At 39.2% G+C, this 22,588-nt stretch overlaps 1 protein-coding gene across 2 annotated transcripts; it reads left to right on the forward strand.

Annotated features, from left to right (window-relative positions):
- The first annotated feature begins 58 nt into the window (after positions 1–58).
- Rrp8 (ribosomal RNA processing 8) lies at positions 59–15,178 on the forward strand. Of its 2 annotated transcripts, XR_011708568.1 has the most exons (8): positions 59–278; positions 1,542–1,902; positions 2,076–2,529; positions 2,615–2,744; positions 2,871–2,977; positions 3,060–3,156; positions 3,365–9,384; positions 12,677–15,178. XR_011708568.1 is itself a non-coding variant. In XM_027919910.2 (7 exons), exons 1-7 carry the CDS (start codon positions 180–182, stop codon positions 3,482–3,484), a joined length of 1,368 nt encoding a protein of 455 aa, XP_027775711.1. In that variant the 5' UTR covers positions 59–179; the 3' UTR covers positions 3,485–15,178. The 2 variants fall into 2 exon arrangements, 1 of the variants encoding a protein (XP_027775711.1); XM_027919910.2 differs by having other exon boundaries at positions 3,365–15,178.
- Positions 15,179–22,588: the final 7,410 nt, after the last annotated feature.

The following is a 22,588-nucleotide window of genomic DNA, read 5'->3' on the forward strand; positions in this document are numbered from 1 at the left end:
TCTAGCCCACGAGAGCCTACACTCGATGGTTTCTGCGTCACACAGGCCGCTCTAGCAGCCGCTGTCCTTACTCTTTGGTTTCCGGCTGTGTCCTGGGGCGTCTGGACGTTTTGACTTCCGAGACGCTCTATGCACGTGGAGAGTAGGGTGGGCTTTGCCACTCTGCCCTCGCAGCCCACATGTTCGAGGAGCCTGAATGGGCCGGGGCGGCCCCAGTAGCCGCAGGCCTTCGGCTGGTAACCCCACAGACTCGGCCAGCGGCAGCCTCGCAAATCAAGGTAAGGGACTCCATAGCGGTAGTGGGATTGCATCAGGCCGCGAATCAGACCCTAATGGATCGCGGTGATGGGGCATGCCTTGCCTGTACGTTTGGGAGAGGGGGTATTTACAGCACAGTAGGTGATCTGAAGATCTGGATCCGAAGTAGTTGGTTGAGTAGAATTTGTTGAAGAGAAGGAGGTTCCTTGGACAGGAAAGGGGCAAGGAGCATTTGCTGTTTTGTTAAAATCCATGGATTGGAACACCGAGTAAATGAAAGGGGGTGCTGTTGAAGAAGTAGAAGTTTTGCATATGTTGAGGCTACAGAAGTCAATGAAGTGTGTTTGGCAGGGGCGTGATTTTTTTTCAGATTTGAATTTTGAAAAGGAGTTATCTTCCTCCCTTCCTCTTCCCTCTCCATTCTCTTCCATCTCTCTCGAGGTTTTGGGAATAATCCAGGACCTTGGGCATTTTGGGCAAGCACACTACCACTGAGCTACATCCCCAGCCTTGAAAAGGTTATTGGTTGCAGTGTGGAGAATAGATAATTGAGTGGAGAGAGTAAGAGTGGGTGACGGGGAAGAGTTGTCAGTATTGCTATTCAAGGGGGTGTGGGGTTGATTGAGAACCTTCAAGGTAAATACTTAGCCTAGGAGCACTCATTAGGACTTTTAATCCTGAATCAGCTTCCCTTTTCCTTTAACAGTAGACCTTTTCTTTTCAGGCTCAGTAGATGTGAGGACTGCTGTACTTCATAGGCTTTTTCTATCCTTCAGTCAGTCTCCAACATGGACTGCCTACTTTGTTTTCATCCCCACAGCTCATCAGCCTAATCCAGGCCACTGGTCTCTCTGTGTAGCTTCTTCCTCTCAGGTTGTTCTGTATACTGCAACTATCACATTTACTACATGTGATCCTGTTCCTCCTGTGTTGAAGAAACCTCCCTACTTCTAAAGGTATCAGCTGGAGGTAAAAGCCTGAAACGAGGGACTGGAATGGTCTCACTTTGGTTCCCTTGCTTGTGGCCTTAGCACACTCCTCTGGGGAACCTCAATTACTAATCATTTACACATTGAACAAAATAGGGTAGGAGGTTTTTCGGCTCTCTGGCCTTCCAGAGGTTGGGGTGGTGACATGAAAGTTCTGGATCTGGAAAACTTCACTACAGTTGAAGTTGACTTGGAAAATCCAGATGCCTCTGCCAATATCTGAACCAGGTCCCTATCTCTCCTTTCTTGTCCTCACCCATTCTCACCCTATTCTCATCCTTTGTTTTCTTCCAGGGTTCCAAGCGCCGCCAGCTTTTGGCCACATTACGGACCCTAGAAGCAGCATCTCTTTCCCAGCAACCCCCTGGTAGCCCACCTGGCAGTGACTATGAGGAGGAGGAAGTTGTAGAACAGAAGAAACAACTGCCAAAGGCCTTGTTTGCCAATTCCTCTGCTAAAGGAGGGGAAAAAAGGAAGAAAAAACGTCCAAAACAGGGCCCACCTTGCAGTGATTCTGAGGACAAGGAATTAGAAAGGAAGAAGTGTCACAAAGAAGTTTTTGACAAAGATTCTGCTGAAGAGAAGAGAAAGAGGAAACACCAAAAACAGACTTCTTCAAACCCAACCCAACACCTGGACAGTGTTGACCAAACAGGTAGATTGGATGTGTATATGTACATGTAGTGGAGGGATCATTCAGCTGATTGTACAGAGGATATCCACCATAGGCAATGAGTACTTTTATCCAGGCCAGTCTGTCTTCAAGACTATGGCCAGAATTTAGGGGACCTTGCCTCAAATAATACCTTCCTTTCTCCCTCCCTGCAGACCACGAAGCCTGGAAGAGTAGTGCTACAAATAACCTGCCCAAGCCAAGCCTTGGGTCTCCTTCTCCTAAACACCCGCGTACCTTGAGCCGCAAGCAGTGGCGGAATCGGCAAAAGAATAAGCGGAAACACAAGAACAAATTTCGTCCACCTCCAGCACCAGACAAGCTTCCTGCCAAGGACTCCACAGAGGACACAGAGGTGCCTCCTGCCCCCACGCCAAACAGCCAAGAGACTCGGGCAGGAGCCCTACGAGCCCGCATGGCCCAGCGGCTGGATGGCGCCCGATTTCGCTACCTCAATGAACAGCTGTACTCGGGGCCCAGCAGTGCTGCACAGCGTCTCTTTCAGGAAGACCCTGAGGCTTTCTTTCTCTACCATCGTGGCTTCCAAAGCCAAGTGAAGAAGTGGCCACTGCAGCCAGTAGACCGCATTGCCAGGGATCTTCGCCAGCGGTGAGGGTGGGCTCTTTGAGAAATGGTTTGGGTCATTCAAGGGCTCAGATCAGACCAATGTGTGACCGTTCTCTTCCATTCCCAGGCCTGCATCCCTAGTGGTGGCTGACTTTGGATGTGGAGATTGCCGTCTGGCTTCAAGTATCCGGAACCCTGTGCACTGCTTTGACTTGGCCTCTCTAGATCCCAGGGTCACTGTGTGTGACATGGCCCAGGTAAACCCCTGTATGTATCTGGCCTATACTCTTTAATCCCTCTTCCCCCCATTCTAGTATCCAATCCAGTACTGAATGTCTCTTTCAAGCACTATATGCTTCATTCAATATTCCTACTCTCCACAGGTGCCTCTGGAGGATAAATCTGTGGATGTGGCTGTATTTTGCCTTTCACTGATGGGAACCAACATCAGGGACTTCCTGGAGGAGGCAAATCGGGTATTGAAGCCAGGGTAGGAGCCCCTAGGATTTAGATACATATATATGTGTATGCATGTATCTGCACATTTACACAGAACTTCCTCCTCTTCTCAGGGGTCTTCTGAAAGTGGCTGAGGTTAGCAGCCGCTTTGAGGATGTTCGGGCCTTTCTGGGGGCTGTGACCAAACTGGGCTTCAAGGTCATCTCCAAGGTGAGAACCTCAAGAAGTCTGTTTCTATTTTTGTCTTATGTGTAGTGTTCAGGAAGGAGGCATAGACATGTGAAATAGACATTTTTCTCTCTAGAGGCACAACTCTCAGGAAGCCCTATGAAGCTGTCTTATTAGCGGAAGGATTTAGAGGGAGGTGTTTTGAAGAGTTGTGTGCATTTGGAGCTCACTGGGTCTTTTCTTCCCCTAGGACCTGAGGAACAGTCACTTCTTCTTGTTTGATTTTGAAAAGACTGGGCCCCCTCGGGTAGGGCCCAAGGCTCAACTTTTAGGCCTGAAACTTCAACCATGCCTCTACAAGCGCAGGTGACCTCTGGACACTCCCTGAAAGGGGAGGCAGGTTCAGAACTCTCAAGACTGAATCCAGCCAAGCTGTGAGCCACGACCTAGTATTGCCTTCCCTCTGTCCCAAGAACAAAGTATGATAAAACCCCTGTCACAGCTCTAAGTGAAGTCTTCTCAGTTACAAGGAACATAACATCCCTTGGGCAAGCTAAAGAATAAGAAATTTGCTGTGAGAAAAGGAAGATATCTGAGGAATATAGATCTTTAGACCTCATGAAAACTAGTTGGTTTGGAATTGAAGGTTCTCTGGATTTGGCTCTTCTTTCCATCTCAGAAGGCACTTGGGCTTTTTGTCCTGATCTCTCCACTGTGCTCTTTTCTGATCTGTACTGACCAGCCTCTGCTCACTTCTGTCCTCTCAGCTTTAGTCTGCCAAGGCCTTCAAGACTGCAGACAGGTAGCCTGTCTGTCATGGCAATTACAATCTTGGCCTACTATTTACAGCTGGAAGTCATGTAGTCTCTGATTATCACATTTCTCTCTTGGAAAATGCTAAAATTTCTGTCTTACAGCATTGTTGTCTGGGTTAACTGAGGAGGTCTATAGCCAGGACTGGAAACATAGAAGGTGCTCAATAAACTAACTCTATTATATGTTGTCTTATTGTTCTTTGAAGACCTTTCTTGGATCTGGTAGAAGGCTGAAGTGAATAGATTTATTGACTGAGAAAGACTCTGGGAGACTTAAGGTTAAGACTTTCAAGAGACTCATTTCATGGGATGCTTAGAGATTCAGTGTATTTTGAACTGTCCTTGGAAAGAGGTAGTCCAGGAGTTGAGTTTCTATTCATGCACAGCTAGTTGATGTCACACTGGTATAGGCAATTGTGCTGCTTACGGTCAAATCGTCTGTCCATTGTTTTTGCCTTGTAGTGGGCCCAGATCAGCATGTCCTCAGAGGCTATAGGCAAGCAAGTCTAGTGCTAGGGAAATTTGAGTTAGAATGACAGATTCTAAGCCTCCCCTAGAAGGTAGCTGCCTTGGACTCAGGTGTAAAGATATAGCCTCTTCTGTCTAAGAACAAATCTGAGAGTGCCTACTAGAAAAACATAGGTAACAGGGCTCTGAGCCATTTGGATGAGCTGTGAACCATTCAACATAAGTAACACAATGCCTTTGCATGTTTTGTTCTCTACTGACTTTAGGAAAGTTTGTCATCCCAAATATAGTCGTTTCATATTCCCCCACTCCCAAAGCAGAATTATTTTTCATCTGTGTTCTCAAAGTACTACACAAAGAGTTAGCATTTAAATACTGTGTTGTAGTTACTCTGTTGATTAGGCTTCAGTCTTCTGAGCCATATTTAGTTTTGTGTTTCCACAGCTTATCACCTGAGGTATAGCCAATGTACTCATTTACCTAGGGAAGGCTAAGAAATGACAAGATCTATTCGAGTTGAGATTGATGAGAGTAGCAGTATTGTAAAAGTCTAGGTTTGTAGCATAAGATCAAAGTGTTGTGGACTAGTGATGAAAGAAGTAGGAGAACTTCATTAGATAGAATTGGTGGGATGTCAAGGGTGGTTGAGAGAATGGAATCTGCAGTAAGTTCCAGGTTTCTGGCTTGAGCAACTGGGTGGGCTGATGATACCTGTTAAAGTGTTCAGGTGCTCATCAGATGTCATTTGAAAGTGAGACAAGCTAGGGGTAATGGTGCATGCCTATAGTCCTAACTACTGCAAGGCTTAAGCAATAGCTAGAACTGGGTTGTGTTTGCTCATTTGAGTCCAAGAGTTTGAAACTAGCCTAAGCAACATAGTGAGACCTGTCTCAAAAAAAGAAAAAGAAAGGAAAGAAAAGTATGAGACATGGGTGAAATTGTGCTAGGGATTTGGGGATGTAACCTAGAGGTGGTAAAGTTGATGGAATAGATAAAGTATTAATGATAGGAAAAAAAAAAAGAGAAAGTGGCTCAGAATTGAATTCTGAAGTGCATTTAATAGATGGACAAAGGAAAATTAACCAGTAAAGGTGACAAGATGAGAAGGTTGAACCATAGAGGAGTAAAATCAGAAAAGTAGTTTTTTTATACAGGAGGAATGGGCACATTGTCAACTATCATATGCTGTTGAGAGGTCTATTAAAATGAGAGAGAAGTCAGATTGCAATTGAGTGACGATTGCTGCACAATGGTGAGGGCAGTTTGAATTTGTCATATTCTTGAATTTATAGTTTTACCAGTCAATCTAATGATGTGGTTGTCCTTATCTACTCAGGAATCTGGGTATAACTGTGAAAGAGGTGAGTATTATGGGATCATCCAGAGTTGATGTCATGCAACTGAAATGAACGGATAATGAGCAAAGGAGTTTTAGGCTATCACATGTAAGTGATGGCTGTGCTGAATTGTGGAGTTTTGTAGAACAGGTAAGAGAGTGGAGATCAGAGTAGGTTTTTGTATGGCAAGTTGTACGATAATCAGACAAGTGACCTGGGAAGATGGGAAACTTTCAGAAATCAGAAGCCTGAATTATTAATTTTAGAAGCAGAGCAGCTTCAGGTGAGGGTAGTCTAGGGTGGGTCCACTGGGGTAAGTGCCTAAGAGGCGTGAAAGGGAGGTTGCCTGGAGATTGGATAATGAACTGAGGGTCAGGTATTATGGGGAGGGGGTTGTCTGTGTAGATTTGAATTTCTCCAGAATGATAGTAAAGTTGACAGTGGAGCAGGTACCAACTTCTTGAAGGGAGGAGATGCTCCAGAAGATCTATGGACAAAGAAAGGGAGGGAGAGGGCAGGATGGCATTTATTTCAAAAGAGCAGAATTTATACAACCTACTAGAAAGACTTCCATGTTAGGGGTAATGTGAGCTGGTGAGTGGAGCTGGTTGCCAGGCAGCCAACATAAAATGCTCTGACAGTCCTCTCCAGTTTCATGGAACCTATTGGGAGACTATTGTGGCATGAAGTAGGAGCTTCCTGTAATAACCAAGTGGGAGGCAATCCATAAAGATTAATAAATGTGTTTTGAGTATCAAAAGTATCTCACTGTAGGATACACAATCATCTTTCATAGCTAGCTCCACATTTGCCTTTTTTCCCAAATGTTACTAACATTCATAGCTCTGGAGTATTTCCTATGTTTTCTCATTAAACTCAGCAGGCCAGCTGAGGTCTGCCTTATAATTTGGATACTCCCTTTGCCTATTCTGATTGCAGCCACCTGAATAAACATCTCTCTGAATCTGACTCAGGCCCTAGTGTCATCACATCAGTCATCCTGATTCCAAAAGCAGGACTCTCCTAAGCCTGATCTGGGTCCTGCCTTCTCTGTCATCAGCTTCAGGACAAACTTGTTCAAGTCCATTCTTGGGCTTCAATGTCTTTTGTTGAGAGTCCATACTAATAGAGAAATAATGTGTATTTCATTAAGGAATAATAGCTTGCTCACTGATTAAGGAACTGGAAACCTGTGTGGCTAAAACTGATTGAAGGAAGGACAAGAGTAGTAGGAGATAGATTGAATTAGAAGGGTATTACTGCTAGAATATGAAAGGCAGTGGTTCTCAAACTTTAGAGTTCATTAGAATCACCTTACAAGCCTCATTATTGTGCAGATTTCTAGCCTTCTCCCTGAGTTTCTGGGTCAGTAAATTAAGATCAGTCCCCACAAATTCTTTTCTGGTTGTTTGAATTTTTTCAGTGAAACAGGAAGCAAATTTGTTGGTTGAAAGTGAGAATGGCGAGGAGTTGTTGGGGTTTAAAGGAAAAGAGAAGTAAATATTATTTCTAGGAGAATAGATGAAGGAATGATTGAACTAGTGCTGGCAGCATTTATAGCATACTAGAAGTTCAAGTCTTAAGTAAAAAGGATGGGATAGGAGCAGATTGGTACAAGATTGTTTTTCAGAAAATTTGTTTCTCAGTGTACAGTGGGTCTGTCAGAATCTAACCCCTTCTTTAGGGAGGGGCAGGATTTTGCCCTCCTACAGCTGAGGAATGATGAGTTTGGAGTCTGATCCCTACCCTGGAAATGTACAGGGCAAGTAAAAGCTCACAAACTCTTTCAGTGGTGGGGTCAAGAGATTGCTGCTGCTTTGACATTGGTCTCCATTTCCAGAATTTCCTCTGGCAAGTGATGCATGTGTGTATCCTCTTTCCTTGCAGGAAAGAGGGAACTGTGGGGTTGGGTCTTCGGTCTTGTCCAATAGGACCATTTTTAAGAAGCTAGGAGACTTGGCACAGATAAGTGAGGAGTGTGCCATGTGGGCTGGGGAGGGAGTTGTAGGGTTCCACCCAGAATATATATGTATCCACCAAGGTCTCTAGGTGACAGCAGGAATTTACCTATGAAATATCTGTCAGGCACATAGGACACATAACCTCCCAGTCAAGCCAGACTGTTTTACCCCCTTACTTTCTCTCTCTCGACTTGGGCACACAATAAATAGCAGCAATTAGGTGGAGACAAAGTATGGGGAGAAAGAGCACTCCTCCATTCCCCAAAGCAGGCTCCTTGACTTTTAAGTGGGGCAGAGCTGAGAGGGGAAAAGATTTAAAGCCATGACAGGTACAAATTATTTATTGTTAGACATAATTAGATATTATTTGAAATTATGTTTTGTCTTTAAACTGGTCATAGAACTATAGGCTTGGTGGTGCACACCTGTAATCGCAGCAGCTCGAGTGGCTAGGGCAGGAGGATTGCAAGTGCATAGCCAGCCTCAGCAAAAGTGAGGCACTAAACAACTCATTGAGATCCTGTCTCTAAATAAATACAAAATAGGGCTGGAGATGTGGCTCATAGTCCCCCTGAGTTTAATCCCTAGTACCAAAAAAAAAAAAAAAAAAAACAAGAAGAAGAAGAAGAACTATCTGTTAACTAAGAATCTCACAGACTTGCTGCAGCTTTTCTCCATAGCAAGGAAAGAGTCCTCTCCAATGAATACAGTTTGCAGAGATGGTAAGAGAAAAGAATAAAGTTGGTTTGGATGTCTATCAGTCTGGGCGTGGTCTTGTTCAGTATCCCTTTTAGAGGTCTGCAAGTAAGTAGGTCTTGCTTCCGCAGTTGTGTGCTCCTGCTTTTGCTTCCATAATACAGTCCTAAGCGGACACATCTCCAAAAGAAACAACATGATTTTGGCAGAGAAAACAGTTCAGCTTCAAACACTAACCCATTATGTAATTGCACAAAGCCCTCTATAATTTCTACAGACAGAAACTAGTAATTAGAGCCTTTCATTTCCAGGTCATTCTCTTTCCAGGTGACTTCTCTGACCAGCTACCTGGTTCCAGGACATTTCACCGCTGCATTAACTACCTTACTGGTCTAATTGCTTCTGCTTCCCAAAGCAATTCATTGTGCACATAGCCAAGTGATCTTTTTAAAATGTAAATGAGATTATGTCATTTCTCTGCTTAAAATCCTTCAATGGATTCTCATTGCCTCGAGAACAAAAAACAGACTTCTTCCCAGGCCCTGTGTGATCTTGCCCAAGCCTTGCTGTCCAACTGTGCCTTAACCCACTCCTCCCCCTCTCTCAGAACTCCAGCTACACAGGCTTTCCATTCGTTTCTCATGCATCCCAAGTTGTTTCTACTTTAGGGTCTTTTACACATGTTGCTTCATCTACCTAGAACTCTTTCCCAGGTGAGTTCATTTTCATCTTCCAGTGATTTTTTAGGATGCACACACACAGACCCACACCTCAGATAGAACCCCTTTTGGTTCAATGTATTGCATTTATCTTCTCCCACTCTGGTTTGTCTTTTTACTCTCATTACGGGTGCTTATTGATGAATAGATTTTTTTTTTGTTTGTTTGGAAGAGAGAGAGTTGCAGTGTTTTGCACAGACTGGCCTCAACAACTTGGGCTCAAGCAAATCTCCTGCCTCAGCCTCCTGAGTAGTTGGAACCACAAGTATTCATGGTATGCCCTGAGCAGAAGTTTGTAATTTTACTTTATTATATATTTTTAATTTCAGGATTTTTGTTGTTATGCTTTTTAGATATACATGACAGTAGAGCGTATTTTGACATACATCCATGGAGTATAATTTATTCTAATTAGGATCCCATTCTTGCAGTTATACATCATGTGAAGTTTTACTGGTCGTGTATTCATATAGACATAGGAAAGTTATGTTGATTCATTCTATCATCTTTCCTATTCCTGTCTTCCCTCCCTTCCCTTCCTTTTTTTTTTTTTTTGGTACTTAAGGATCGAACCCAGGGGCACTTAACCACTGAGCCATATCCCTCAGCCGTTCTTTATATTTTATTTAGAGACAAGGTTTTGCTAAGTTGCTGAGCCTGGCTTTGAACTCATGGTCCTCCTGCCTCAGCCTTGCCAGCCAGTAGGATTACAGGCGTGCTCCATTGCGCCTAGCTCTCTCCATGTTCTTGATTGTTTCCTTTGATGTGAAGAAGCTTTTTAGTTTGATAAAATCCCATTTATTTATTCTTGATTTTACTTCTTGTGCCTTAAATGTACTGTTGAGGAAGTCAGCTCCTAAGCTGACATGATAGAGAGTTGGGCCTATTTTTTCTTCTAGTAGTCATAGGGTCTGTGGTCTAATGCCTAGGTCTTTGATCTACTTTGAGTTGATTTTTGTGCAGGGTGAGACATAGGGGTTCAATTTCATTCTACTACATATGGATTTCCAGTTTCCCTAGCGCCATTTGTTGAAGAAGCTATCTTTAGTGTATGTTTATGGAGCCTTTGTCTAGGATGAGATACCTGTATTTATGTGAGTTTGTCTCTGTCTTCTATTCTGTTCCACTGGTCTTCATGTCTGTTTTTGACTGTAGTTCTGTAGTATAATTTAAGTTCTGGTATAGTGATGCCTCCTGCTTCACTTTTCTTTTTTTTTCTCATTTTTTTATTGTTTTATTTTTTAAATACATGACAGCGGAATGCATCACAATTCTTATTACACATATAGAAATTTTTTTCATACTTCTGTTTATATATAAAGTATGTTCACATCAATTCATGTCTTCATACATGTACTTTGGATAATGATGTCTATCACATTCCACCATCCTTGCTAATCCCCTGCCCCCTCCCTTTCCCTCCCACCCTTCTTCCCTATCTAGAATTCATCTATTACTCGTATGATCTCCCTCTACTACTCCACTATGAGTCATCCTCCTTATATCAGAGAAAACATTCGGCATTTGGTTTTTTTGGATTGGCTAACTTCACTTTGCATTATCTTCTCCAACGCCATCCATTTACCTGCAGATGCCATGATTTTATTCTCTTTTATTGCTGAGTAAAATTCCTTTGTATATATATATGCCACATTTTTTTTTATCCATTCATTCACTGAAGGGCATCTAGGTTGGCTCCACAGTTTAGCTATTGTGAATTGTGCTGCTATAAACATTGTTGTGGCTGTGTCCCTATAGTATGCTGTTTTTAAGTCCTTTGGGTATAGTCGGAGGAGAGGGATAGCTGGGACAAATGGTGGTTCTATTCCCAGATTTCAAGGAATCTCCATACTGCTTTCCATATTGGCTGCACCAATTTTTCTGCTTCACTTTTCTCGCTAAGGATTGCTTTGGGTATTCTGGGCCTCTTTTATTTTTCCAAATGAATTTCATGACTGCTTTTTCTATACCTATGAGCAACATCATTGGAATTTTAATAGGAATTGCATTAAATCTGTATAGCACTTTCAGTAGTATGGCCATTTTGACAATATTAATTCTGCCTATCCAAGGACATGGGAGATCTTTTCATTTTCTAAGGTCTTCTTCAATTTCTTTCTTTAATGTTCTGTCGTTTTCATCGTAGAGGTCTTTTACCTCTTGTTAGATTGATTCCCAAGTTTTTTTTTTTTTTTGACACTACTGTGAATGGGATAGTTTTCCTGATTTCTCTTTCAACTGATTCATCATTGATGTGTAGGAACTCAATTTACTGGTGTTAATTTTATGTCTTGCTACCTTTCTGAATTCGTTTATGAGTTCTAGAAGCTTTCTGGTGGAGTTTTTTTGGGTCTTCTAAATATAAAATCATGTCTTCAGCAAATAGAGATAACTTGAGCTCTTCTTTTCCTATTCATATTGTTTTAATTTCTTTCTTTTGTCTAATTGTTCTGTCAAGGGTTTCAGGAACTATATTGAATAGAAGTGGTGAAAGAGGGCATTCCTGTCTTGTTCCAGTTTTTAGAGGGAATGCTTTCAATTTTTCTCCATTTAGAATGATGTTGGCCTTGGGTTTGGCATAGATAGCTTTTACAATGTGGAGGTATGTTCTTACTATCTCTAGATTTTCTTGTGTTTTGAATATGAATGGATGGTGAAATTTGTCAAATCCTTTTTTCTGTACCTATTGAGATAATCATGTGAATCTTCTTTTCATAAGTTTTCATAAGCAATGCCAGTATTTTATTAAGAATTTTTGTATCTATGTTCATCACAAATATTGATCTTAAGTTTTTGTTTCTTGATGTAGCTTTGTCTGATTTCAGTATCAAGGTGATGCTAGCTTCATAGAATGAGTTTGGAAGGGTTCCCTCCTTTTCTATTTCATGGAATAATTTGAGGAGTATTGGTATAAGTTCGTCTTTGAAAGTCTGGTAGAACTTGGCAAAGAATCTGTCTGGTCCTGGGCTTTTCTTTTTTGGTGGACTTTTGATGTCATTTTCAATATCATTGCTTGAAATTGATCTGTTTAAATTTTCTATATCCACCTGATTCAATTTGGGTAGTTCATCTCTCTCTAGAAATTTGTCCATATCTTTGTGATTTTTTCATTTTATTGTAGTTTCTGATTACTCTTTGTATTTCAGTAGTTTCTATCATATTTCCTTTTTCATCCAAATTTTAGTAATTTGAGTTTTTTTCTCTATTAGTTTGACTAAGCGTTTATCAATTTTGTTTATTTTTTTCAAAGAACCAACTTGTTTCATTTAGTTTTTTGAAGCTTTTTTGTTTGTTTCAATTTCATTGATTTCAACTCTGACTTTAATTATTTCTTGTCTTTTACTGCTTTTGGTGTTGATTTATTCTTTTTCTAGGGCTTTGAGATGTAATGTTATTTGTTGACTTTCTATTCTTTTAACAAATGAACTCAATGCAATGAACTTTCCTCTTAGAACTGTGTTCATATTGTCCCAGATGTTTGATATTTTGTGTTGCTATTCTCATTTACCTCTAAGTATATTTTTCTTTCTTTCTTTCTTTTTTTTTTTTTTGAATTTTCTTTTAAGCTTTCCCTGTGAGCTCAAAAGTGATTCAAGAAAGGTTTTGCTAAACAAACTGAAGCACGCTTGTCATTACATTAAAAGGTAAGAAAACAATTTAAGGAGACAGCCAGCATCAAGGGCCCAGAAACACTGTGGTGCCATAGGTCAACTCACTCAGTCAGACATATGTATACCAGTGTGAATCTTTAAAATTCTACCCCAGTCTTGGCCTTGCCCCCACCCCCACCCCCCACCCCAAAAAAACTAAAACAGAAAAAAAGAAAAGCATCTGCCTCCTTCCAGCAGCCAGAGACAGTTCCCAGAGTTGTCTCTGAAAAGGAAAAAGTATTCATTATGATTTTAGGCTACCATGTGTTCTTTTAAGACAATATAAGGAAAGGAAAAATCAGAATATTGACCAAAGAGCAGTGACTTCCTGCTGTCAGCAAGCCTCTTCAGGGCTTGGTTTTCATGTGTCCATCTGTGCCCTGGGAGTCATCTTGTCCTCTGGGGTCCATCCCTCCCTGGTTGCCAGGGTACCACCTCACAGGGGGTTGGCCAGCACCTTTTTCCATGGATTGATCATGCTGGGGTGGAACTCGGTGTGATGCAGGGTTTGCATTGTGAGGGGATCACTCCTCATGAAGTGCTTCTCACACAGTGGACAGTGGAACTGTGTGGGTCCTGCCGTGGCCAGTCAGCTCATATGAGCTGGAGAACTTCAAGGCAGTCTGGCCACGTGTGGGGAAAGGGCCGTTCATTCTGTAATGGGCTTTGAGATGAGAGCATTTTCCATAGACTTTCTCACAGTCAGTGTAGGGCCATTTCAGGCAGGAGGAGGGAGACTGGCTAGGGGCCCTGCTAGGACCCTGTGGAAAGGACTCTACCCTGATTCAGTGGTCACGTCGCTGTTGGATCCCATTTCCTTGTCAGGACTCTCCAGACTGTCGCTTTGAACACAGATGGGGTCTGGATCGGTCCATATTTTTAAATTTTATCCCTGATTTCTTCTGCTGTTCTTTGGTCATTTAATAGTGTTATTATTTAGTCTCTAGGTATTAGAGTAGCTTCTATTATTTTATCCTTGATTTCTAATTTCATTTATTTATGATCTGATATAATGCAAGGTATTTTCTCTCTGTCCCTCTTTTTTTTTTTCCTTGTATTTGCCAAGAGTTACTTTGTGGCCTAAATATGGTCTATTTTAGAGAAGGATCTATGTGCTCCTGAGAAGAAAGTGTATTCAATCATTGATGGATGTAATGTTCTATATGTCTGTTAAGTGTAAATTATTATTTGTACTTTTTTAGTTCTGTAGCTACTTTAGTTTTTGTTAGGAGGATCTATCTAGTAGTAAGAGAGGTGTGTTAAAGTCACCCAGTATTATTGTGTTGTGGTCTGTTTGATTCTTGAAATTGAGAAGGGTTTGTTATGTATGTAGATGCTCCATTATTTGAGGCATAAATATTTATGTATGTCTTGTTGAAGTATAATTCTGTTAAGCAATATGAAATATCCTTCTTTGTCCCTTCTGATTGACTTTGGCTTGAAGTGCACTTTATCTGATATGAGAATAGAAACCCCTGCTTGTTTATGAAGTCCATGTGAATGATATGTTTTTTTCCCATCCTTTCACCTTTATTCTGTGGATATCTTTGCTTATGAGGCGAGCTTCTTGGAGATAGCATAATTTGGTTCTTGTTTTTTAATCCTGTCTACCAGTCTTTATCTTTTGATTGATGAATTTAGGCCATTTACATTCAATGTGATTATTGAAAAATGATTTTTATTCCCTGTTTCTGGTTTTTAATTTGAATTAGTTTCTCCTTTGATTGACTGTCCTTCTAGTGTAATTCTTTCCTTTGCTAGTTCTCAATTTTATTTTTCATTTCTTCTGTATGAAATATTTTGTTGAGTATGTTTTATAGTGCAAGCTTTCTAGTTGTGAATTCTTTTGACTTTTATTTATCATGGAAGGTTTTTATTTTATTGTCAATTCTGAAGCTTAATTTTGTAGGATATCATATTCTTGGTTGGCACTGATTTTCTTTCAGAACTTGCTGTATATTATTCCATGTGCTCTTAGCTTTAGGGGTCTAGGTTGAAAAATCAACTGATACCTGGATTGCTTTTCCCTCTCATTTTTCTCTGGCAGACTTTAAGTTGTATTCTTATTCTGTACATTAAGCATTTTCTTCTTCTTCCTCCTCCTCCTCCTCTTCTTCTTCTTTTAGTTGAAAGTGGACACAGCTGAGGATAGAACCCAGGGCCTAACATGCTAGGCAAGCACTCTACCACTGAGCCACAATTCCAGCCCTAGGTATTTTCTTAATAATGAGCCTTGGTATGAGTCTGTTGCAATTTTGTATATTTGAGGTCCTGTAAACCTCCTATATTTGATTTTGCATTTAATTTTTATTAGGTTTGGGAAATTCCCACATATTATCTCATTGAAAAGATTTTGCATTCCTTTGGTTTTTATTTCTGAACCTTCATCTATCCCAATAAATCTTAAATTTGCTCTTTTCATGTTACTCCATATTTCTTGAAAATTCTGTTAATGGTCTCTTCTTTTTACCATGATCAACTTTATTTTCAAGATTATATATTTTTTATCATTGCCTGAAACTTGGTCTTCCAAGTGGTCTAATCTGTTGTTCATCCTTTCCATTGAATTTTTTTTAGAACTTTTTTTTTTAGTTGTAGATGGATACCTTTATTTTAGTATTTTTTAATATGGTAAAATAAAAATAAAGATAAAAGAATACAAGAACCAATCCTATATGAACTAATCAAATATCTTAGTCCTCAAAGTACTGGTCCATGAAAAGTAACTGCCTTCAAAAATTGCTAGAGTGGCATTTATACACAATGGAGTATCACTCTGCATTAAAAAATGACAAAGTCATAGAATTTGCAGGGAAATGGATGGCATTAGAGCAGATTATGCTAAGTGAAGCTAGCCAATCCCTATAAAACAAATGCCAAATGTCTTCTTTGATATAAGGAGAGTAACTAAGAACAGAGTAGGGTTGAAGAGCATGAGAAGAAGATTAACATTAAACAGGGATGAGAGGTGGGAGGGAAAGGGAGAGAGAAGGGAAATTGCATGGAAATGGAAGGAGACCCTCAGGGTTATACAAAAGTACATACAAGAGGAAGTGAGGGGAAAGGGAAAAATAATACAAGGGGGACAAATGAATGACAGTAGAGGGGGCAGAGAGAGAAGAGGGGAGGGGAGGGGAGGGGAGGGGGGATAGTAGAGGATAGGAAAGGCAGCAGAACACAACAGACACTAGTATGGCAATATGTAAATCAATGGATGTGTAACTGATGTGATTCTGCAATCTGTATATGGGGTAAAAATGGGAGCTCATAACCCACTTGAATCAAAGGGTGAAATATGATATATCAAGAACTATGTAATGTTTTGAATAACCAACAATAAAAAATTAAAAAAAAAATTGCTAGAAATATGAGAACCCAATGCCTCATGCATGCGAGGCAAGCACTCTACCACTGAGCCACAACTTCAGCTCTCCACTAAATGTTTAGTTTGTTTTATTGATTTCTTCATTTTGAGGATTTCTGCCTGAGGTGGGTATTTTTTTTTCCAGAATCTCTTTATTAAAGTGCTCTTTCACTTCCTCTATTTTTTCCCTTAAATCATCCTTTACCTTGCAATCAATTTAATTATGAACATTCTAAACTCATTCTCTGACAATTCTTCCACTGTGGTGTTGATGGATTCTGTTATTGAAATATTTTGGTTTGCTTTGGGTGATTTGTTTCCTTGCTTTTTCATGTTGTTTTTGTGTCTACCTAACAGTTGGTTTTGAGGGAGCAGAGTTTCTACCCAGTGGACATTTAGTGTCCCTGAAGGTTTCCAGTGCCTCACAGTTTAGGGGGAGACAGATAATAACAACAACCAAAGCAATCAGTTTACAGCATTAAACCAAATAGATCCTACTATAGCACCTAGAATGTTAATTGTCATAATAATCAGAAATGATATGATCAGTTATTGCCCACAATAAAAACAGTAAGTTTATAAAAGAGTTTATGATTTCAAGTGGTGAACAGAGATAGAACAGTAGTGATGTAGATGTGATGATTATGAGGGAGGGGAGAGAAAATAGAAGTAAAAAATTAAAGAAAGAATGAAGGGGAGCTGGGTACAGTGGTGTAGACCTGTAATCCCAGCAGCTCCGGAGGCTGAGACAGGAGGATCATGAGTTCAAAGCTTATTTTAGCAATGGCGAGAGCTAAGAACTCAGTGAGACCCTGTCTCTAACACATCTAGCTGGGGATGTGGCTCAGTGGTCGAATCCCTCTGAGTTCAATCCCTGGTACCCACCAAAAAACTTTACTCTTTTGAGTGAAGGAGCAATAAGTAGAGATTGGCTGTTAGCAGAGGAAAAGAGAGAGAGAGAGAGAGTTGAGGGAAAAAGATAAGTGAGAGAAAAAAAATGTGTAAAATAAAATTTAAAAATAATAATAAAGATAAAGGAATACAAGAACCAATCCTAAATGTACTAATCAAATATCTTAGTCCTCAAAGTACTGGTCCATGAAAAGTAACTGCCTTCAAAAATTGCTAGAAATGAGAAAAAAAAAAGAAACAGATTATGTATGTGTCTAGTTAAGAGTAAAGAAGAGAGATGGGGGGGTAGAAAAGAGTTTGTAGATTCAAGGACAAAGAGGCAAGGTAGGATATGTTTATGAAGGAGAAGAAGAAAAACATAGAAACAAAATAATTAAAGGAAGAGTGAAAGAATACTAGAGTTTGGCTGTTAGCAAGAAAAAAGGGAGAAATAGAAACAAAGGGAAACAGATTTGTAACACAACAGAAAATCTATTCAAAATTTACTAATCAAAATCTCGAATCCTCAACAGCAGGGAACAATAACTACCTTCAAGAAATGCTAGAAATGAAAAAGCAGAAACAAATATGTATGTGTACAAATGTATAAATGTCCATCATTTATCATCAGCATACATTCAAAAACAAAATAACAAAATAGTCAATAGGAGTATGTGCCAAACCATCTTTCCATTACTCAGCTCCCCTTATCTGGATGGTGTGGAGAGCTGTGGAAGATGCTTTCAGCTTCACTTACAGGGTATAGTTGCCATTGGGTTCTATGAGATGAATTTCTGTAAGTGAAGCTCCCTGGGGTAGAGATTAGGTCTGGAATTGCTGTGTTAATTATAATAACTTTCAAATAAATATTAATATACAGTACAGTAACCCCCACATTTTTCTTTCCTAAAAGGACTCTTTGTTATCTTTTGCATTTCCATAATAGTCGTTCCTTAAACACTGATGGAATATTCTAAAGCTGGCTCAGTTTGAGGAAAATCAATATATTTATTATACTCAATCTTATAATTCTGTAGTCTATATGTCCATTTCTTTAATTGCTCTCAGTAATGTTTTACATTTATGTATAAATTTCCTGCACATCTTTTGTTAGATTTGTTTCTAGGCATTTACTGTTTATTTTAATGAATTGCAAGTAAGAGCTTTCAAATTTTCATTTTCTGCTTACTCATATATGGAAATGAAGTAGACTTTTTTTGTGTGGTGACCATGAAGCAGTACCCTTGCTAACTTAATAATTTATCTGTAGCTTTAAGTTTTTCCTACATACATTATTTTTATATAGTCACAGTTTTATTTTATTTTTTCCTTTCACATTTGATTTCACTGATTTTTTTTCTTTTTGGGGGGTGGGGTGGGGGTGGGGTGGGGGTTAAGCCCAGAAGTGCTTTACCATTGAGCTACATCCCCAGGCCTTTTTATTTTTTTTATTTTGATAGAGGGTCTTGCTAAGTTGCTGAAGCTGGCTTCAAACTTGCAATCCTCCTATCTCAGCTTCCCCAGCTGTTGCGATTAAAAGTGTGTGCCACCATACTGGGCTCATTTATTTATTTTTGTTTTACTCTACTGGCCAAGAAGTCAGTTTCTATGTTCAGTAGAAGTGTTGGAGCCCAGTGTGGTGATGTAAGCCTGTGATTTTCCAGTGACTCGGGAGGCTGATGCAAGCCTGGGCAATTCATTGAGACCCTTTCTCAAAATAAAATTAAAAACTAGTGGTGTAGCTTGGATGTAGAGTGCCACTGGGCTCAGTTCTCAGCTCAATAACAGGGGAGGGGAAAAAAAAAGTGTTGGTGGAAGTCCTTGTCTCATTCTCAAAATCAAAGGAAAGCTTTCAGCATTTCATTACTAGGCATGAATTTTCCAACAAGGTTCTTGAAATACTCGTAGATTAATGACTTGCCATTCTAGTTTTTTTTTTTTTTTTAAATCATGAATTGTACTTTGTATTTTGTCAAATGCTTCTAAATTGAGATAATCACATAACTTTTTTAATCAGTTAATATAGCAATTAGTAGATTAATTTTCTTACATCAAATCAACCTCAAATTCTTGGAATAATATCAGTTTGGTTGATCCTTTTTATATATTAAAATAAGCTTATGAGTGCATGTAAATATTTCATCATAAAGCATTCTCCTTTCAACACAGTGCTTTTATGATTGATTCATGTTGCTACATGTATGTGGAAATCTATAGCTTATTTTTCCTTCTCCAAATGTTCTAATGACTTCCCATCTCATTCAATACCAAAGTTCTTATTGTGACCTACAAGGCCCTGCATTATTTAGATTCCAATTACTTCTCTGACTTTATCTCTTTACTATTCACCTCCTTGGGACAATATTAATTGATCCAACATATGTGTATGGAGTACTAGGAGAGAAAGGGGCAGGAAAATATTTGAAGACGTGGTGACTAAAATCTCAACATTATTGAATAACGTGAACTTAAAAGATTCAAGAATCTGTGAATCCTGAACAAATAAATATAAAGGAAAACCACACCTGGGAATATTATAATCAAATTGCTAAGAGCCAAAGAAAACAGAGAAAAGCATAGGAGACAAGGATGTGATTAAAAACAGAAGTCTCATCAAAAGCAATGGAGTACAGATGACACTGGAATAGTCAACGTGCTTTTTAAAAAAGAAGTTAAACAAGAATTTGATATTCAGGCAGTTTAGTAGCCTGGACTCAGGTTGTAAATGAAAGCAAAATAAAAACAATTCAAGGTGGTAAGGGTGAGGGTAAAAAAAAAAAATTGAAGAATTTATTACTAACAGACCAACATAAAAATTTAGTTCTTTGGGCCAAGGAAAAATGATGCCAGATGGCAACTCAGATCTACAGAAAAAAAAAAAAAAAAATGACAAACACCAGAAATGTTAAATATGTGGATAAATACACAAGCATCTGTATATTTTATTATTCTTTAAAAGACATATGACTTTAAAAATGCATACCATGTATTGGTTTTATAACATATATTGCTACATATGGCAATAACTCAAAGAGTAGGGTAGGGATACTAGTGGAGCCATAATTGTTACAATTTTACCTGAAGTAAACTATATGACCCTTAACTGAACTGGACTAATTAAAGTTTTGTAGTGTAATCCCTAACATAACCACTAAAATATAATGCAAGCAGATCATACATTTAAAAAAAGAAGTAAATGAGTTAAAATGAATACTAAAAACTATTTTAATAATACTGAGAAATATTGTCATTTGACTTAAACTGTAGTCAAGTTCCACTGAGTTAAGTTCCACAACCTTGGCCTCTGCTCCGTCCTAGTGGAATCCAGTTTGAGAAAAAGTTATACCAAGTCGTTTTAGGGAAAATCTCCCATCCTTGCTATCTGATTATCTTCTGCTGTTTTGTCACAGTGGTCTGCCTTAAACAGGAACCGTACCCAAGTCATTTTAGCTAAAAACCCCTTATCCTTGATGCTTCCTTTTAATAATTTTACACCCCCTGACCCCTATCATCATCCATGGTTATAAATCCCCATGTGTTCTTGTTGAAGTCAAAGTTGAATCTGATCTCTGTCCTCCACTGCAAGACCCCAATGCAGTAAAGCCTGTATGTACCTTTTGCCATGGCCTCCTTTGAAAGACTTCTGCCCTACTTATTTTTCCTCCAATACTGGGGATCAAACCCAGCAACTTACACATTCTAGACAAGTACTCCACCACTACCTTCCCAGTCCTTTCTTAAATTTTGAGACAGAGTCTTGCTGAGTGGCCAAGGCTGGCTTCAAACTTGCAATCCTTCTTCAGCCTCCTAAGTAGCTGGGATTATATGGATATGCCACTGTGCCTGATTACCTTACCATCTTTAACAAGTATTTAGATTTTTTTTTATTAAAAGCACATAGGAAAGCAAGAAAGGAAAAAAATAAACGGGTCAAATAGAAAGCAAATAGCAAAATGACAGACCTACAATTCAACCAAAACATTCAATTTAAAGTAAATAAACATTCTAATTAAAGGCAGTGATTATGAAACTGATTTTAAAAAGCAAGGTACAACTATACACTTAGACTTCAGATACAAAGACAGAGATGATTTCTGGACTAGATGAACTTTTCCCTATTCCTCCTGTTAAGTATATCTGAAGATACTGTATATTATATAAAACACGCATTTAAAAACACTGCTGAAGCTGGTTGTGGTGGTGCATGCCTGTAACTCAAGCTACTTAGAAGGCTGAGGCAAGAGAATAGGAAGCTTGGAGGCAGCCTGGGCAACTTAGCAAAACCCTGTCTCAAAATACAACAAAAAAGGCTGGGGGGTTGCATTTTTGATTGGTGTCCTATGCATATGTCCTGGGAACAAGGGTCTGATTTCCCATTCCAGTGCAGGAGTTGAATGGATTGCAGCAGTTACCCTGTAGCTGGAACCACTATAATTGGTTACCTAGCTTACAAAATAGTCTATGCTAAAGATCTTCACAATAAAGCAATGGCAAACCTTCACAGCCAGAAAGATAACCCCAAGATAGTACATGCTTTTGACAAGGAAGAGCTGGGAGATAACACTGTGTACTGTCATTGCTGGAGGTCCAATCTCTGTTGCTTCTCACATAAAACATAAAACAAGAGTCTGGAGACAACTTGGGACCTCTAATTGTCAAGAAAAAAAAAAAAAAAAAAGGACAGTTTTGATGCAGCAAACCAACTTGTTATAAGGTTATCTGATTGTTTAACTAGAATGACTATCTCCTGTCTAATTCACCTCTCCTGAGTTCTAAATGTGGTATATTGCAGACATCAGTTTTCACATTCATGGTATTTGCCTTATTGTTGAAACACTGGTGCATATTTGTTTAAACAAACAAAAAAAAAAAAAAAAAAAAAAAGAAAGAAAAAACAGCAGTATAGCCTATGGGCTATTTTTATCTTGTAAGGATCTATTTCTTTAAATTTAAAATAATGATTTTAGAATATGGTTTTATCTTGAGGTTAATGTATTCAGTTATTCTAAAATCATGTGTTTGTAAGTTTCAAAGAAAATTTATCACCATTTCATTTTGCTTAATTAACCTAGAAAGTAAAAAGGGTGTGATTAAGCTACATTAATTCTTAGCACAATCTACAAAGAATCTGTTATGACCTTGATTTTCTTCTTGACAGTGATAATGACCCTAAGAAAAATAAAGCTTCTGTTTTTTTCAATCAGAATGAACCATGAATATTATTCTACTTAAGTCAGCCAACTTAATAGTAAAAGACAAGCAATTTCAAAAAATAAAAAAAGGCTGGGGCTGTAGTTCAGTGATAAAGTACTTGCCTAACACATGTGAGGTCCTGGGTTCAACCCCCAGTACCAAAAACAAAACAAAATTTAAAATAAACAAAAAACCCTTGAAAGGTGGAGAGACAGATCACCTAGCAATCTCAGGACACAAAGAATGACATTGTGGTATATTCTCTGGATTATCTTTTTTCCCCCTCATATAAATCAGGCTTGGAACTAAGAAATCAGCAATGCAGAAATGTCAAGAGGTAAATCCAAGCAAAAACCCCAAACAAAGCCTGCACTCTCTAT

The sequence above is a fragment of the Marmota flaviventris genome, chromosome 9, assembly GCF_047511675.1.
Source record: "Marmota flaviventris isolate mMarFla1 chromosome 9, mMarFla1.hap1, whole genome shotgun sequence".
NCBI lineage: Eukaryota > Metazoa > Chordata > Mammalia > Rodentia > Sciuridae > Marmota > Marmota flaviventris.

Excerpts from the sequence above, each read along its gene's own strand:
- Rrp8 (XM_027919910.2), top strand. The coding sequence starts at position 180 with ATGTTCGAGGAGCCTGAATGGGCCGGGGCGGCCCCAGTAGCCGCAGGC. Across the intron at positions 2,978-3,059 it reads AATCGGGTATTGAAGCCAGG|GGGTCTTCTGAAAGTGGCTG; the intron begins GTAGGAGCCCCT and ends TCCTCTTCTCAG. Across the intron at positions 3,157-3,364 it reads GCTTCAAGGTCATCTCCAAG|GACCTGAGGAACAGTCACTT; the intron begins GTGAGAACCTCA and ends TTCTTCCCCTAG.